General features: G+C 34.8%; 1 protein-coding gene across 3 annotated transcripts in view; it reads right to left on the bottom strand.

Moving 5' to 3' along the window:
- Positions 1-110: 110 nt before the first annotated feature.
- LOC123220770 overlaps positions 111-18036 on the bottom strand; it is a 43764-nt gene continuing 25838 nt past the window's right edge. For 2 of the 3 annotated variants that reach the window (XM_044643363.1, XM_044643364.1), the window contains exons 39-64: positions 16248-16943; positions 15809-16127; positions 15502-15660; positions 15261-15424; positions 14944-15124; positions 14582-14851; positions 14279-14485; positions 13785-13839; positions 12575-12705; positions 11946-12458; positions 11014-11838; positions 10849-10925; positions 8940-9393; positions 8605-8691; positions 7862-8017; positions 7594-7778; positions 6702-7241; positions 5800-5977; positions 5558-5700; positions 5345-5471; positions 4491-4712; positions 2802-3158; positions 2351-2509; positions 1969-2256; positions 1009-1307; positions 111-377 (exon numbers count right to left, since the gene is read on the bottom strand). In XM_044643363.1, coding sequence (XP_044499298.1) covers positions 1149-1307; positions 1969-2256; positions 2351-2509; positions 2802-3158; positions 4491-4712; positions 5345-5471; positions 5558-5700; positions 5800-5977; positions 6702-7241; positions 7594-7778; positions 7862-8017; positions 8605-8691; positions 8940-9393; positions 10849-10925; positions 11014-11838; positions 11946-12458; positions 12575-12705; positions 13785-13839; positions 14279-14485; positions 14582-14851; positions 14944-15124; positions 15261-15424; positions 15502-15660; positions 15809-16127; positions 16248-16943 — 6652 coding nt within the window. In that variant the 3' untranslated portion in view covers positions 111-377; positions 1009-1148. The remainder of the gene's footprint in view (positions 378-1008; positions 1308-1968; positions 2257-2350; positions 2510-2801; positions 3159-4490; positions 4713-5344; positions 5472-5557; positions 5701-5799; positions 5978-6701; positions 7242-7593; positions 7779-7861; positions 8018-8604; positions 8692-8939; positions 9394-10848; positions 10926-11013; positions 11839-11945; positions 12459-12574; positions 12706-13784; positions 13840-14278; positions 14486-14581; positions 14852-14943; positions 15125-15260; positions 15425-15501; positions 15661-15808; positions 16128-16247; positions 16944-18036) is intronic. The other variant, XM_044643365.1, reaches the window with a different exon arrangement.

The raw sequence follows: 18036 nt of genomic DNA, 5'->3' as shown, positions 1-18036 counted from the left end.
TTCGATTGGTTGACCGACAAATCGACTAAACACATTGATAGTTACCACCAAGTCCACTTCAACCCATAAAATGATGAAGCAATGCAAATTTTACAATCATAACAAAAATTTGCAATTTTTTTGCATTTTATTTTTACTAACCAGGAAAAAATACATCATATCATATTTTAAATTAACTAACCCGTATTCGAAAAAGATATACATGTTTATTATGGACTTCAAAAAAAAAAGTTGTACAGTTGGTGCCGATACCTGTAACTGATTTTATGAGTTTCATTCTATTTAAATTCAAAGCTTGCAGGTGATGAGCATTCTTGTTCTCCACGGGCTTCAGATAAATGGCTCTACTTCTACATACAGTTTCTTGCTGTTTTCAACTGCAAGTTATGTCCAATGATGTGAGGGAAACTCATGCCTACGGCAGAAGAGATATAAGGAAGAACAGCGGTGAAGTTATCATTGATCATAAGTTTCTCATCAAGGAAAAGAAAACAATAAGAATAATGTTATCTGGACATATAACAAATATCAATCTCGATACTAATGATGATGTATCATAATATAATTGATGATTTTGAATTGAGAATAAAATAATAACTAATCAGATGGTAACATATCACCATTAGTATTTAAATTAGTACTCATTATAAATGCACATAAAATGATTCAAACAATCATATACAAAAAGTTGAATATCAAATGATATAAATAAACTGACATATTATCGTATAATTAAATAATTTTAAATTAAATCACTCAATTATACGATGATATACCCAATTGTTTTACGATTTCAAGAGAAAGAAATGATACTTAGAACCCATATTGAAAAGTATAGACCTCTCAATTTATATGGTTTTAAGCATTTTAATTTTAATAACTAGTTTTTGAATTGTTATTCTCTTAAGGTTCTAATCAAGTTGTTCATATCCCATGTTACGCAAAATAAAAACAAATATAGAGAAGACAGTTAGCACAAAGGTACTAAAACAGAATTCAAAGTAGTACCTTTCAAATTGCACGGGGCATGATGAGCAAAGACTTCTCAATTTTCAGAAAATCAACCACTGCTGCTGGTGGACGGTGTATGTACGACCTGAAGGTATCAGAAAGCCTTGAACCATGTTTCTCTATGGGCAGGCAATGAGTTAGCCACTGCTACTGCCGAAAGACGATGAACTGAAAGGTTCTGATGGAAGCACCTGTTGAGAAGACCACATGGAAGCCCCTGATTTCAGATTAACTTCCGCACTGTTGCCTCGGCTAAGTGGTGAATATGGTTTCATCACTTTCTTTTTCAGCATCTCCTGAATAGCATTGTGAAAAAAATTTCACTACACTATCTCAACTATTTTTATATCAAAGTTTAAACTAATAGATAAGAATACAATGATCAAATTTTATTTTAACACAATCTCTCACATGCAAGATATGTAAATTAAACACAATACAAAAATAAAATAAAACAAAATGTAGAGACTAATACACGAGATTCGTTACAAGATCACTTGGTCCACCTTCAGACCAAGCTTTTGGACAGGCTAACTGCAAGTACAAGTGGATGTGATTCGAACAAAATCGAGTCTTGAACTGGTTCGAGGTTGGATTGAAATCATAATATCTAGTTTAAATTCGGATTTAAATTCATTCGAATTGGTATAAAGTATCATCAGAATAGTTTCGATAAAAGTGTAAACAATATTACTGATAGGATAAACAAACAAACCGATCTCGAGCTAAATTGTCGAATTAGAGATTCAACTCAAGATCAATTTGTTTGGGCCAAGTTATGGATTTAATCCTAGTCAGTTCGGATCAGATCCATCTCGAACCTCAACTACTAAAATCACCTTACTAAATAGGTGGGAGCAAAGGCAGGGAACCTTATATTGATGCAAAGGTATCGAGCCTTAGCTGCTATAATCAAGATTTAACACCAATGGAAGAAAGCATGGGATAAAATTTGACCTTCGAAAGATTTTTCCCATAGGTGTCCCTTGCTTGCTCAATTGCATAGTAAACTTTCACTGATTGGTTAGTCTCCCTGATGCATTTTATAACACGAACATGTTCCTTTGTTTCTGTTGGTCTGATCTGTAGATAAAGTACAACCCTTGAAGGCAAAGCTGTTGGATTGTCCTTTTTTCCATAACTCAATTCCATTCTTATGAGGTCATCCCACAGTACAGCCCACAGAATAGAACATGGATCCCTTGCAGGGCTAAATTTTCTATGAGCAATAATGTTGGAGGGTTGCTGTCACAGGTAAAATTACAGTTACGTATTTTATTTGTGTCCTCTTGATGTAGGACTGTAAAGCCATAAATAATCTTGAGTCAGTTGAACTTACCTGCAACAGTATAACTCTGCGATGTGTGATAATAAGGATCTTTCCTTTGCACAGTAAAAAATGATCTTCATAAGCATCTGATAAGGCAAACTTCCCACGTACTTTAAAAAGATCAACTTGCCCAAAGAATGAACCTGATTCTGCCAACTGCAGCATAACCTTCAAAATGAAAGCATGTGATGTCAAGAGACATGGCCAATAAAACAGAGGCAGATTCTGCATGTGCTAATTTGACATACAGAAGATATCGGACATGATAAATAAAATATTGTAAGAACTAAGATCTGAATTCAACAGAATTCAATATCTTCAAATCCCCGAATATTGAACAACCCAACAAATTGTAATAGTTCCAAATCACGGTCACTCTTTTATAACAGATGAGTTATGGCAACTTAACAGTACAATCACCTAGGCAATTTTTTTCTCCTTAAGAAGGCTAAACAAATACCTGCCCTTGTGCTTTGTACTCATCAAATGGACGAAGCAAATTATCACCACCAATTACACGTGGCAGTCTCCTACGTAAAAGTTGTTCATCTGAAGCTATAGCAGATGCTATCTTCATTCTCATAGCATTTGCACCTTCAGTAGTTTTTGACAGAAGATCAAGCACCCCACTAACTGGTTGGGCAGCTGCACCTATTATTCCTTTACCAACACCCTGAACAAAACCCTCAACACCAGAAGATTTTGCTCCTTCAAGAGGCTTTGTTAATATGCCAGTAACACCTCTGAATATGCCCTTTGCTAAAGCACCACCTCCCTCTCTGATAACATCACCAAAGTCCTCTACACCTTTGCTCTCCTACAAGATAATACAGATTACACGGAAAAAGAAACACTAGCACATGGAAAAAAAAAATACTAACTGTGATTTATCAGTGTACTTATATTAGCAAATATTGAAAAATATGCAAATAGCATCTAAGGATAATCTAAAGCACAAAGCATAGCCTTCTTCAAACAACACAATTTCAAAATACCAAGAAATATGATAAAGCAAATTAGTCTATAAACAATGTTCAACTTTTAGTTGATGTGTTCTACCGATTTGTGGAACCGTGGGCTGCTTTAATCTTTCCCTTCTTTTTGGTGCTTAGTAGCACAGATAACAAAAGGTCTAGCACTTTTATGATGGATATTTGGTCTACTATTGTAAACATTAATGATTAATTTCAATAATACTTATTGTTTCCCAAAACAAAGAAAGAAAGAAAGAAAAAAAATTCAACTTTGTATACACTATAGGAGATTTTCATCACTTTTTTTCATTTTTTGATACCCAAAAATACCTCATCCTCACTTGTGTAAGAGGCAATTCCAAAACCAACAAGGTTCATGCTATTCAAGGCATTGGTCAAATCCAAAAAAATCAATGACATTTTCCCTTATTAATCTCATTGGACACCACTCTGAACTGCCTTGGCTGCAGTTTGGGCTGGACTTGAACCGAGCCGGTTTGAGCTCGGCTCGAATAAGCCCGAAACGAGCCAGCCTTATACGAGCTCGAGCTACTCGCTAAATTTTTCAATTAAAAATTTTGATACAAAACGTCGTTGTTTTGATCAATATATATTAAAACGACGTCGTTTTAATAACGAAAAATAAACCGAACTGAATTCGAACCGAGTTCGAGTTTGACTTTCATGAGCTCGACAAGCTCAGCTATATGTAAATAGAGTCGAGCTCGAGCTTGGCTCGGCTCAAATCTAGCCCTAGCTGCAGTGTCCCTAAGCAACACAGTTAGCACTAAATTAACCATCATTTTAGCCCCAAGAGCAGGGGTTTCAAATGCTGAAAAGAGGAAAGGTATGCACAAAGTGTTCCAAGAATTTTTCTTTTTATTTTTAATAGTAAATATGGAATTTGTGTTCAACGTTTTTTTTTTTATTTTGACTATTCTACTTAAAAAGATCTGATTGATTGTAGCTTTGGGTCTATTTTTAGAATTTATTTAGGTGAATTTTACAGAGAGGCATTATTATAACATAAAGAAAGGGTAAAGAATTTAGTAGGTAAAGAGCCAGTTATTTATTTTTCCCTTAATCAAGTTTAGGTTTACAGCTCTGCAACATGCCAAACAATACATGGCCCTATGCACAACATGATAAATCAAAATTTCAAGCTCATAGCAAACCTGTCTCTGTCTGTTCTGGATGAACTTCTTGTCCATTGATAGGGCAGCCACACCTTTACTCATATGTCCAAGTGCATTGCTTGCATTTCCCAATATATCAAGACTCGAGAGCAGTTGCAGAGGTTGGCCAAGAAGATCTTTTTTTAAATTTACTAAGGCAATATTAGTCATAGTACTCCGCCTCATGCACACATTCTCATGAAATCTTGGATTTATTCTGATCTGATTATTATATAGAAAGATGATTCATATTCAAAATTTCTATCACATTCTCTATAATGCATAAGAGCTATACTGAGATACTTAAAGATTAAGAAAATCATGCATGTTAGGAATCCCTAGCAAGTCACAATGAGAACTAATGAATAGACAACTTTGCATGTCTAATGTGTTTAAAAGCCTCAAATGTGTATGTTTAGTAAATGAGACATACTAAAGTAATGACATAACACTGAACTAGCTGTCTAAATAAACCATGTGCACTGTCATAGACCCAATATAAGATTCAACCAGAATATATAATACTCAAAATAGTCTGTCACTGTATGTGCACAGCTTCCTTGTTTAAGCTTACAACCCCCTTTCAAGCCAAATGAGAGTGAGGTGGAGAGAATGCTATATAAAGAACCATTGGCAAGCTCAAATAATTAACTTTCTTTTTCTTTCTAAACATTCTAATTTCCAGCAATAGCCCCATAAATAATAAAAGTTTTATGTTGAAGCAATACTTGTACACTGGCAAAAATAATCAGTCTGCATAAAAATGGGCAAAAATGGAGCACAATAACTAACATGATGCATCCCACCCCCGTTATAAACTTTAAAACAATTATATATGAAATATTAACACTTACAGGCATATTTTCAACGTTACCCAATGCAGTCATTAAAGATAACCAAAATCCAAGTTTTCCTCCTGGTCGTTGAGTAGGTGACATTGTCATTGATAGTTTGAATCGAATTTCCGAGATATTAAGAACACTGTAATTACAGGTAATAAGTTTTAATAATGTATGAGTTAATGAAATACAAGATTAGAAGACAAATTTGAAAATAAAACTCCATACCCGATATGAATGAATGGATCAACTGAAACTGCAGTTTTTTTAGTATCATATAACCTATGAATATTCATCCGCTGGATCATCCGAATAAGTCTCCAAATAACAGGTTCATGAATGTTTATCAGAAAGGCACAATTTTCAGGTCCCTGATCCAAAGCATTTCAAACAAACATAATCAAAATTGTATATAGGAAAATTAAATCATAACCATTATGCTATTCGATTAAGACAATAAAGAAGCTCACGTAAAAACCAATATATGGATAGACACATAAATCTAAAGATCCATTTGTCTGCTGACTAAAGGAAAATTTATATATGTAATCAGTCTCATCCAGAGCTCTTTGTGGCCGCAAAAGAACTGGCATCAGAGTCAATGGTAATTGGTTATCCAGTTGTATAGTTTTCGTTCTCAGTTTGAACCTGTTACATAAAACAACATGGAAATCGCTTAATTCAGTTTTCAAATCTTTGCCAAAGGAAGATAAAACTTACAAAATGCTCTAGTATCTAGAAGTTAGGTACTAATCCAATTAAGGAACAAATTCATGGATAACCTGCCGATTGGCTGCACAGCAGTGGTTAATGCCATATCACAATTTCTTCACTCAGAAACCATTATTCCTTCAATAACTTAGCTTCTATTGCATAAACAGTAACTGCACCAACATATTTCTATTGGTATTTCTTCTTAATAAGAAACACATTTATACCGCTATTGATAATTTACCAACATAATAGACTTTATACATACAAACACAGGCATGGAATCAGTGACATATTTCCCAATGCATTCTATAGCTACACCGGGACTCCATTCCAAATTGAATGGGCCACCGAACGAAACTAGTGCTGCATCCCTCAATTGATAAAATACCATGAGTTCAACATTTAACCATTTGGCATCTTAACAGCCAGTGCTTCAGAAATAGATCCATTCAGATGGATTTACTAAAAATCCATATACAAAATCAGAGCAATACAATTAGAGGGGGCACCTGATCATATCTTTAGGCCACATTTAAATCAACACTTCTCTTTAGATTACTCTTGCACTCAGTGCTTCAGTTAAGAAGAAGCACTTAATATGTTCCTAATGTCAGACTAATAAGCCTACAGATAGGAGTATTGAAGAAGAAAATCCTACCTGCTAAATCCAGACCCCAAGCCAGTTGAATAAGCTAGAAGAACATTCTGTACTGACAGGTATAATATCTCTTCAGGAGTATGGTCCACAATGGATATTCCAAGCTCAACCAGCTCAACAACAACATGAAATTCACCATCTGAGGAGGATAGTGACTCTTGATTTTGAGATTCATTTCCAGGAATCTGAGGCAGTGGTGATTGGATTCTTTTTCTCATGATTGCTGCTGCTTCATTTTCTGGCATCCAATCAGTGATCTTAACAATATGTGTCCTCTCTTCTTTCAGAATGGTAACACGTAGAGCTGCATCAGGGCCACCAGTTCCCATAATGGGCTCGTGATCGCAAATCTCATCAATATCATACTTTTCTGACTTTGATGGGTCAGCTCCATCAACCAGAAGTTCCAGCAAACGTCGTCTACCAAGGTCTTCCCAGAGAAAAGCAGCAGCAGTGTTAGGAAGAAGAAACTGCCATGAATCACTGGTACCATCAGCTTGCCGAATATGAATGGGTAGAAACATGGAACAATTTTCAATCCTGTTTGTCAAATGTTACCATTAATATAAAAAAAAAAAAGGGAAAAAGAAAACAGGCATATAATATTCAAAACAAAAAAGAAACAGAACTAAATATTACACAAAACAAAAGGAAAGAGAGCTAACTACTGCACAATAGAAATAAATGTACCTTAAAAATCTAAACTCACCGATTACAAATGAAACACTAAACTTTTACTTAAAACAAGAAATAAATGCTTGGATGCAACATTAATAATAATAATGATAAATATACATACACAACCAAAAACAAAATAGTAAAAACATGCAAAGTCCCCTGCAGAAGAGAAAGAGACATGAAAAACTTAAACATATTCGGCTTTAAGTATAACCTGTAAGGGCTTGAAAAGGAATTCAAACGAAAAATAACTTCATAGCGAGAGCTCTTTGTTCCACCTCTAACTGCAACCCTAAGCTGCAATTGATTGCTTCCAGTATCTGATTTTAAAGAAATGCGCATAGCACCTTCATTACTAACACTGAAAGGTGTGCTCCATTTATATCCGTTGACCCGCAACTGAAATTTAACATTAATTACATCAAGTTGAACATAACTATCATATTTTAAGGAAATCAAATCAAGAGAGAACAATGCTAGACCTTCAACAACTCAACTTTGGCAGAACAATGCCATCTAAAGGGCTTTGGAGGATCAGTAGGATGAATCCATTCCACAAACTGAGAATCACACTGTTGCAGGCAGAGACTAAGACCAACCCTGTTAATAAATAAGGTCTGTGGCTGAAAATGAACAACCTGAACATCAACCAGTTGTAGTTGTTAATTAGTGATCAAATGACCTATCTGCAAATATTAAAATATTATTATTGCTTCTAATAACATATATTTATATGTCATTCGTTAATGCAAATGAAGATCATATGCATTACACAATATGGACTTTCTACAGCCAATATTAACTTTTTATCTCCTTGGACGAGTACAAAAATTATATTGAAGAAATCTTTTAGTGGTGTGTGTGGAGTTGGCAGTGCAAAAATTGTTCCACAGAAAATTTCTAACTCAGCCTTATGGTTCATGAAATGGTCAGAAACTCCTAGTCTAAATCATTCCACTCTTCTCCAAACATGACCTCAAACTGGAGGCTGGCAAGGACAATCAGTAAACAAACTTTCCAATCCTATCAGATGGCCAGGGTGATGCATAAACCGAATGTATATCCAAGACAAGAAACAAAAACATAACTGAAATTATGACTCTCTCTTCTGATGATTAAAACAGAGAGAGAGAATAATACATCGATTGTTGATGAAGGATACAGTCATAATACTCTATGCTAAAATATATATATATAAATTTAGAAACATAATGAGACACTCAACCTTAGTTCTATCTTTGGTCATTTTCAATCTAGCCGAAAGTTTGTAATAAGATCCATCAGAACTGAATGCTGTGACATCAACTCGCTCCTGAAGATAAGTTAAAGCAGCACATAAAAAAAAGAATATAAATAAAAAATATATATATATATATATATATATATATATATATATATATATAGAGAGAGAGAGAGAGAGAGAGAGAGAGAGAGAGAGAGAGAGAGAGAAAAGAAAAGAATCAACAGCCTCAGTTCCCTTCTAACCCCGCAGAAGGCTTAGAGTCAGAGAGGGAGAGAGGAAGTGGAAGGAAAAAATAGAGAAAATAAGCTGGCAATCACCTTCTTTTCCAACTCAAGAAGAGAAATCCCAGGACTGTAAATTTCAGAGCTGCGAATAGCAACAGCAATGCCCACCCTCGAGGATACATATGAATCTTTCTGAGAAGGAAACAGCATAACACCACTGCGACCTGCAGAGTCTTGTGGAGAAAGCATGCTAGGCACTGGACTAGTGTCCTCAATTACTTCAACTACTTGAATGTTTCTTCTAGAGCCAGAGTGTCTCCTATCAATTGAGTATGTAGGATTTTTCAAAGTTGTTTTTGCTGACTTAACAGTTCTAGATAGTGACTTAGAATCCACCTCTGCATTGTCAGAAGATTCAATTTCCACAACTCGGTATGCCAAAGGAAGAGACGAATTGTTGGAAATCCAATATGGAACAAAGAACCTTATGGTTTTGGGTGCAACAGTGGATCCCCCCATGTCACTTTCAATATTCACACGCAATCTCCTGCATAACAGACTCATAATGAGGATCATATAATTGAAAACCAAAATATATTCGTGAAAAAAATTACAGGTAGGTGTAAAGTAATCACTTAACCTAACAATTTACATTTACGAGAAAAATCTTTAAACTTTTCCTCACTAGCAAAGTACACAGATCTAATACAAACCAGAGGCCCACACAGAGCATGAGTGACAATTAAAAACCCAAATTTTAATAACAAATTAATGCAGTGGAAGCATTTAAACACAAGACCACTCAGTTAATTTGGCTTTCATGCCAAACTATTTAATCATTTTACTAAAAGTTTAAATTAATAAATAAGGGCTCAACAATTGTGTTTGAACTTTAACACAAACAAAATTTTGGTTGACAAAAAGCAACGCAAAAATGAAAACATAACATAAAAGACATACAAAAAGATATATCATTTTATGGATTCCCCTTCTCAATATTTCTTTCTTTAAGAATCAAATCAATTATGATTGCATAAATATGAAAATTAGGACATCATATGATCCTTGGATGACCATCAAGAGTGCTTCTTTACAACATTGGAATTTATTGGATTTTTTATGCCATCAAACTAGGAGGAGTGCTCCTTGATTGAATTATATATAAAAACTAAAAAGGAAAATGAATATGATAGTCAAAACAATTTAATGAGTTCAAGTCTAATTTTTGTTCAGATTTACAATTAATATTTGTAATTAGCACTTAAAAAGTAACTTGAAATTACATCTATGCAAAGAACAAAATCTCTTATTTGTTTATAAGTGACAGAAGGTGTGGTATTACTACAGTTAGGGCTGGATTTGAGCCGAGCGGAGCTCGCATATAGTTGAGCTCGAGCTCGTGGAAGCCAAGCTCAAACTCGGCTCGACTCGTTTTTCGTTATTAAAACGACGTCGTTTTAATATATATTGGTCAAAACGACGTCGTTTTATATCGAAATTTTTAATTAAAAAATCAGGTGAGTAGCTCGAGCTCGACTGAGCTCAGCTAGGGCCAACTCGTTTCTGGCTCGTCCAAGCCTGGCTCAGTTCGAATCCAGCCCTAAGTACAACCTTTGTGATGATTTAAGCATTCAGCTAGATTCTGAACACTTCCTAACTTTGGCGCTGTGTAGTTTTGTGTAATTGAGCAACTCTAAAGCAAGGCCAAGAATCACTTTTACATGAAAAAGAACATGATATCAGACACTGAGTTCCATTTAACTCTGAGGTTTTTCCAGATTATTAGGACCAATGAGATATGAAAAATTAACAATGATCTTCCTGGATGGAGGTTTCTGATAAATTTCCTAAGACTTCAAAGCATTTATGACACTAATACATCTACTAAAAGGTTTTTAATGATTAAAAACCAGTGGATATGCCTTCATCTTAAACCAAACCTCTGAGGAACTCAATAGAGTTCTCTTTCACTTGAAAAAAGGAAAATTGCATTCAGTCTCACCTTTTACTTTGCTGATGGAACATCCAGAATGATGATATGTTTACATTTGAAGAAAGATCCAAAACAAGAACAGGGTCCTGCAGCAAGAAAAGATTAATAAATTTACGACTCAACATAGTATGGCTTCAACATATGAGTACATACAATTTTAAAATGGATTATCACCTTTTCAAGGACCCAACCACCCTGAACAAACAATGTAAGATATAGAGGTCTCTGGACATCTGCTGAATATATATGTGCTTTCATCCGCGAAGAGATTATTCCATGCTGTCTTTCAATGTTATGCCCTTCTTTTGTTTTTTCCCAGACTGTAAATTCAGCTGGACATGGAAGCCGGTTATCCAGCTTCAAAGGAGAGTTAATAGATATTCTCCAATCATATACTGGAGTATTCAGTTCAGTGTGAAGAACAGATGCATCTGCACTCACACTTAGCCAAATATGTTTACTTCCAGTACCAGGAGAACAACAAAAAAGTAAATCCTTCTTCTCAAGTTGGTTCAACGTGAATGTGAGATTAGAGAATTTGTTTCCTTGTTTCAATTTACTTTGTCTGTAGAGTGAAACTTGATCCACTAAAGCCTGGTCCTTTCCAAATGAAAAGTTGGAACCAATAGCAACAACACGACCCCATGAATATGAAGGCTCATTATCAACAATAGGAAGAATTTGTAAACACTGGTCCGAACCCTTAAATGTAAATCTCCATGGTAAAGCAGCAGAAGATCCGGGAGTTAAGATGATAAGATCACCCTCCATGTTACTTCCACCTTGATCAGTGACTAGTTGTCTGGTACGGATCCAACACCTTCGCCGCATAACATCATGAGATGATTTCATACGTGACTTGGAAGAGGTTGGAGGCCACTTTAGACTTTCGTGGTCAGGCCCATATGCCCAGCCATCATCATCAACAAACTGGGATTTAGCAACAGTCCATGCCGATATCCACCGCCATCCATGGGGAAGGGAAGGTTCAAAAAATTCCTTCCAAAGAAAGCAAGACGACTTAAGCATACGCAAACCGTTGAACATAAAGAAAGCAGTAAAACTTCCTACAAGAAAAGAAAGCATCGTTTCATAAATAGACTCACATCTGATGAATATGAGAAGTTGGTGCACCAACGTCCTGGACCATTATTATAAGAGCCAGGCCTCTTATCACCCCAGCCAGAATTTGGTTGCAAATACTGATTTTCAAAGATCTCTTCCACAATTACGTTACCACTGCTTGTTCTCACAGATTCATTCTTATCATTAACAAACGAAATATGACATACAGATATCCCCAATCTGAATTCTGAATCATTTACAACAGTGACAAGCCCTCTGAAAATTGCATGTTTCTTTCCATTCTTCATTATAGCTTCAATAGCAAAGAACTCATTATCAAATGATTTAGGAACTACTGACAATGGAAGCAATGACCGAATGCTCTTCATAGCATCATCAGGGTGGAGACCAACCCAAAAGCCTACTTCTCCATCCATATGACTCTCAGTACTGACATCCCCATGCAAGCTTGCTATTGTATTCCTCTCAAAATGCATCTTGGAAACAAACAAACGTCCATTTTCCTGCATGTCTTCATCATTATTGGGCTGAACCTGTGAAAAAGAACAATATTTAAAAAAAATTACAATAAAGTCAAAAAATAGAAGAAAAAAATTGCATGATCGATTACAATTAACATCCATAGTTGACAGGAATTTAAAGAGCTCACCCTTCTCCTCAGTGAGTAAGATAAAATATCCTGAACATCGTATCCTTGATTCAGCATCCTTGCTGACCCTACCTTTTTTAACAAATTAGCGCCATGTCCAACAGGAAAGGAGAGAGCACCAACAACTTCACCTGTACCATCAATAATAAAATTGTCTCAACAAAAAACCAATTCATGAATCATAATTTCAGAAGGAAAAAGCCACAAAGAAAATCAGGAACCCTATTGAAAATCAATGCTGTTTTGTGTTTAACAGCCTGAGAGCAGAAAATCATAGATGCATACATAACCAGCAGTAAGTACCGCTCAACATCATCCAATTCAAGTCAAATTAATCCGAGTAAAAGTTATTTGACGTCAATGATTTTCCTCTCAGTTGCAATATTCTTTCGATGTGGCTTAGGAAATATATCTAGATAATCTTGATCTACTTTTCTCAATCAATCCTTTCACATGGATCAAAACCTTATCACATCATTACATAAAATTAAAATTAAAAGGTAAAAAGCACACAAATTTGACCTTGAATGGTGTTTGACATTAAGCACAAGAAGAATAATTAAATAAGTCTATATCAAATTAATAGCTCTCTGCAAAAAGACATAAATCAGCCATTTAAGAGAGAAGGGTAGTCAAAATTATAATAGAAAAATCTATGAGAAGAAGATAAAAAACTCTAAAAGAGCGTTTGGTTTGAGTAATGCTTTATTACCAAAATAGAGAAACTACCTTAAAAATAGATTACTTAGAATATTATTGGATATAAATTATTATTATGTTTAATAAAATTTGGTAAAAATAAATATGTATATATAATTATTGTGTTTAATTAAAAGCAATAAAAGAATATTAATAAATTATTTTACTTAAATATTCTTGAATATAATTATTTTTAAATAATTTTTATATTATTTGTTATATCAATTAAAAATAAATTTATTTTTGTCTCAAAAAATTAATAAATAATAATATAATTATAATAAAATCAAGATTATCTTGATAATCTTTTAATACCGAAAATGAAGGTGGTAATTAGATTACCACCTATATTACCTATCACATCAGCATTAATAATAGAAAATTATCGTAATCTTTTATTATTGACAAACCAAACAAAGTAATGTAAGTAATAAAAGATAGATTACTAAAGTAATCTTTAAATCCCCGAAACCAAACAACCCCTAAGATGGAGCATGCCACTAACTAATACCTTTCCCAGCTTTTGCTGCAAGGTTCGTCACCTCCACTTCTAACTTAGCCAGACCCTGCAACAGCCAAAATTCAAATATCCCATAATTGTTTAAAACTCCAAAAAATCCATGATGCTAATAGAGGGACAAAAATTTAGACATGCAGACAAAAAAAATATCTAGAGGCGAATAATATTTAGAACCTACACATATAAGCTTCAAAGGTAAGCCCAAGAAATGGAAATATAAGCTCAACTTGTCAAATTTTTATTGTAGTATATTTAGACTCCTCCGATGAATCATTATTTTAGTATTCATGTTATTTAGCAAATTAATATTGATGGCAGTTCATTGCCATATGGTGATATTATATTAATAAATGAGTAATAAGGCAGTTCAGAAACATACAAACTAACTTCTCTGTCTTTCAAACTATGTCTACTGAATCAATACTCCTACAAATACTGCCTTTTTAAGCACATTAAGGAAATAAGAGATGCAAAAGAAAGCACACCTTCTGAGGAACTTCAAATATGAAAAGTTCATTCCACTTAGCTGTGCCTTCAACTAGACCATTGAATTCTGAAACTATAGGCTTCACACATTTTGTCCTTGCACTCTGAGGGAAAAGCTTTTGCTGATCTGACACCTGATTATCAACAACCAGGCGCAAAGCACAGAAGAATTTATGACTATTACCATCATCAATTATGGGTAAACCCTGCAAAAATACAGCAAGTTAGCTACTGATTATAAGGTCACAGTATCAATACTAATGAGTTTAATTGTAGTAAATGATTTTTGACCACAGTACAACCTTGGCCTCAATAATCTGTAGACCAATATAACAGTATGCCTCCCTAGATTCATCCACAGTGTTTAACCTGTCTGAAAACCTCGGAGGTGGAATACAGACAGATGCACAGTCACCATGATGTAGTTGGGCAACTGTATCTGGATCTTGTTCAACCTGTTTGATATAAATATCACACCCAAGTCTATTTTCTACTATTACAGTCTTGAAATCATCGACATCCAAAGCTGAGACAGTGGCATCCTCTCCATGTATAAAATGACTACCAGTCTCCTGCTACAACAGTAAGCAAATAAAGCATTAGAATGGAAAATCAACTAATGAACTTCTCAACATGCAGACAAGTAAAAGAAAGTCTATTTGACCTCATGTAATTTCATGGTTTTCTGTTCAAATTCTAGCTGTCTTCTCCATGAAAGAATTGTCTCCAAAAAAGTGTCTATATTTGCAGCACTGACATTTATATTAAGAATAGTGGTTGCAGCAACACGCACTCTCTTCCCAAGACTAGAAGGTGGATGTACAGTGGTGTCATATGTTTCAAATCTTGTAAAGAAAAAAGGAAAAAATATTACTTATAAAAGTGCATTAAATATGTTAAAACAGCTATATCTTCGTTTTTTTACCCATTTCCATTAAAAGCAAATTATGAAATATATACACAGCATATATATTATTTTACTTGAATATTCCATCAAATGGCTCCATCAATGGCTCCCACGATTCTAACTGTGTGTTGAAGGTTGAAGTAGCAATTGAGCAAATCAATGCGGCATTCATTGCCTCTGCCTGACCATGCGTTGCAAGTCTTATATCGGTGATTGTTGTGTCAAATAAAGGTGCCATCTGAAAGGGTCCAAAAACCATTGTAAGAAAGTTGACTGTGCAAACATTAAGGAATAGAGTGCAGTGAAAACTCCTACCATTCCACACAAGCCATCCAGAAGAGTTAGAGAGAAGCGTCTCAGCTTCACCTCAGCAGTTACATTTTCCCGTGTTTTTGGCTTCACAGAATCACAAATAGTGTAAGCCAGTCGGCTTGATGGTTTTTTCATATCAGAACGTGCAAGAAAAGTACAGGCCTATAGACATGAAGGACAAAATTAAGATAATTGTCAAAGCAAGTGAACATTCAAAATTTTGACAACTTTACAACACACAAAACAATATAAAAGCCCAAACTCAAATTGGTGAATTTAGACTATAAATCCTATAAATATTCAGATTCACCTGATTTTCAACTTTCCAAATGCTCCAACACTGAGATGCCTTAGAGCTTGAAGATCTCGAAATGGGCACATCTAGTATATTAGCTTGGTTAACAATATCCATCCTTGGGCAGCAAAATAAATCAATGCTTGGTGTCTCATCTGTTCTGGAGACCACACATCCTAGAGAAGCATAACCAGGAGGCGCAATTGGGTACCAGAAAAAAGCTTCATCAAATCCTCTCCCAACAATATGGGCAACTTTAGTAAATTGCACAGGCTTTGCAGAGATTTCAGGATTGCCGGCCTTAAAAATTATACCCAGATTAGGTGGTTCTAAGCTGGAAATGCAAAAAGACAATACCATGCATTGATTAATACATAACTCAAAAGATAATGATAAATAAATCCATTCTAACTAAAATGAAATTGTGAAAGCACCATAGGACAAAAGGTCTGACCCTTCAGTTATGCAGTCCCCCAGAATAGCACAGCCAGTACGTGTTATAGGCCGCCAAATTGAGACTGGCCTGCGTATCTCACTACCTTTGTCCCACCAAAGTCTTTCAAAATGAGGGGTTGACATGTAACTAGTTGCTTTTGAAATTGACCGAATAACATCCCAACCAGATGAATTTGCAGCATCAGTAATTGTTTGCTGATGCCCACATTCATGATCATCGGTTAGACTTGATGCAGATGCTTCAGTAGGCAAAGGCGAATGAATTGAGTTCCACAGGAGAAGATGATTCAGGTCACAACTATTGCCTTTGGAAGGGCATTCAGTTGAAGAATGTGCATAAAATGATCCAAGAACATTGTCTACGCGCCAGAGGCTAAATCCATATGTGAATCTAGGGTTTGATGGGGTACTATATATGCATTCTGAAAATACTGTGGATGTGATAAGGTCAGAACGTAGACAATACACAATGTGATTCAGGGGTGGTTGGTCTCCAATATTTGCTACACAGCCCATTGCAGTGTATCCAGATGGTGCAACAGGCAACCAAAGTGAACAGTCACAAGTAACATCAAAATGACCTTTGATTCCTAGAACACCAGAGAGCAAACCAATGAAATTAAAACCAATAGGTTTACGCACACGTCCATATGTATTACTGACTGCCATAACTGCATGTGAAGGAGGAATAGACCTGACATATTACAAGTATCCAAATAAATAAAGCAACTCAAACAAATAATAAAGAGAACATGTAGTCTCTAACTTATACCACAAATACATTGTAAGTATCCAAAAAATAAAAAACAATAACAAGGGTCTACAGAAGAGAAATACAGCATCTCACTTAAAACATTAAAGGAAATAAAATTGCAAACAGACATCCACGATAATAACAAGGGTGTATTTTAACAATAACATCTCAATAAGATTGTAGTAGTTCTGAGTTATCAGATTAGAATTTTCATAGATAATATCATATATCTATTTCAGATATATCTTATTAGCTAGAATTTATGTTAGATTTTATTATTATTATTTTATATAGACTTATCCTAGTTGGTGATTATTTATCTAGGAGAACTTTATATATAAGCTTGCATTGTAACAATATATATAAATAAAATAAAAAGGGGAAAAACCAGTACACTTTCACTGCTTTAATGTTATAAAAGTCAGGTCTCCTAATTGGTCTCAAATAAAGATATGGTAAAAACGGCCATGATGACTAGTCCTAAGGATCCTACTACTGATCCTGCTGCTAGTGATGTACCTTCACTGTCTGAAGCTTTTTCCAATCAGATTGAGGTTTAGCAACCTTTGGCTATGGTTCAAATTAGTATTGATCAAAATGCAGTTCAACTAACACTCCATAAACTGAATGGTATGAACTATTTACCATGCTCTCAATTAATGAAATTGATTGTTCAAGGATGAAGAAAGATAGGTTATTTAACTGGTTTAACTAAGGCAACTATTGAGAATGATCCAACTAATCCAAAATGGGAAGCAAAAAATAGTTCAATCATGTCTTGGTTAATCAATTCAATAGAGACAAATATTCGATAGTTGTACCTTTTCTTTCCGACAACAAAGGATAAATGGGATACCTACTCTAATCTAGGTAACTCTACTCAACTTTTTGAGTTGAAACCAAAATTGAGATAAACAACACAAGGTGCTATGTCCGTAGCTCAGTATTATGGTATTCTAACTAAATTATGAAAGGAGCTAGTATTATTTTGTGATGCAGATTGGAGTTGTCCACAAACTAATGTGAAAGCTGT

Source organism: Mangifera indica, chromosome 7 (assembly GCF_011075055.1).
Source record: "Mangifera indica cultivar Alphonso chromosome 7, CATAS_Mindica_2.1, whole genome shotgun sequence".
NCBI lineage: Eukaryota > Viridiplantae > Streptophyta > Magnoliopsida > Sapindales > Anacardiaceae > Mangifera > Mangifera indica.
Note: the sequence above shows the minus strand (reverse complement) of the source record. Positions and strands in the feature narration are given on the sequence as shown.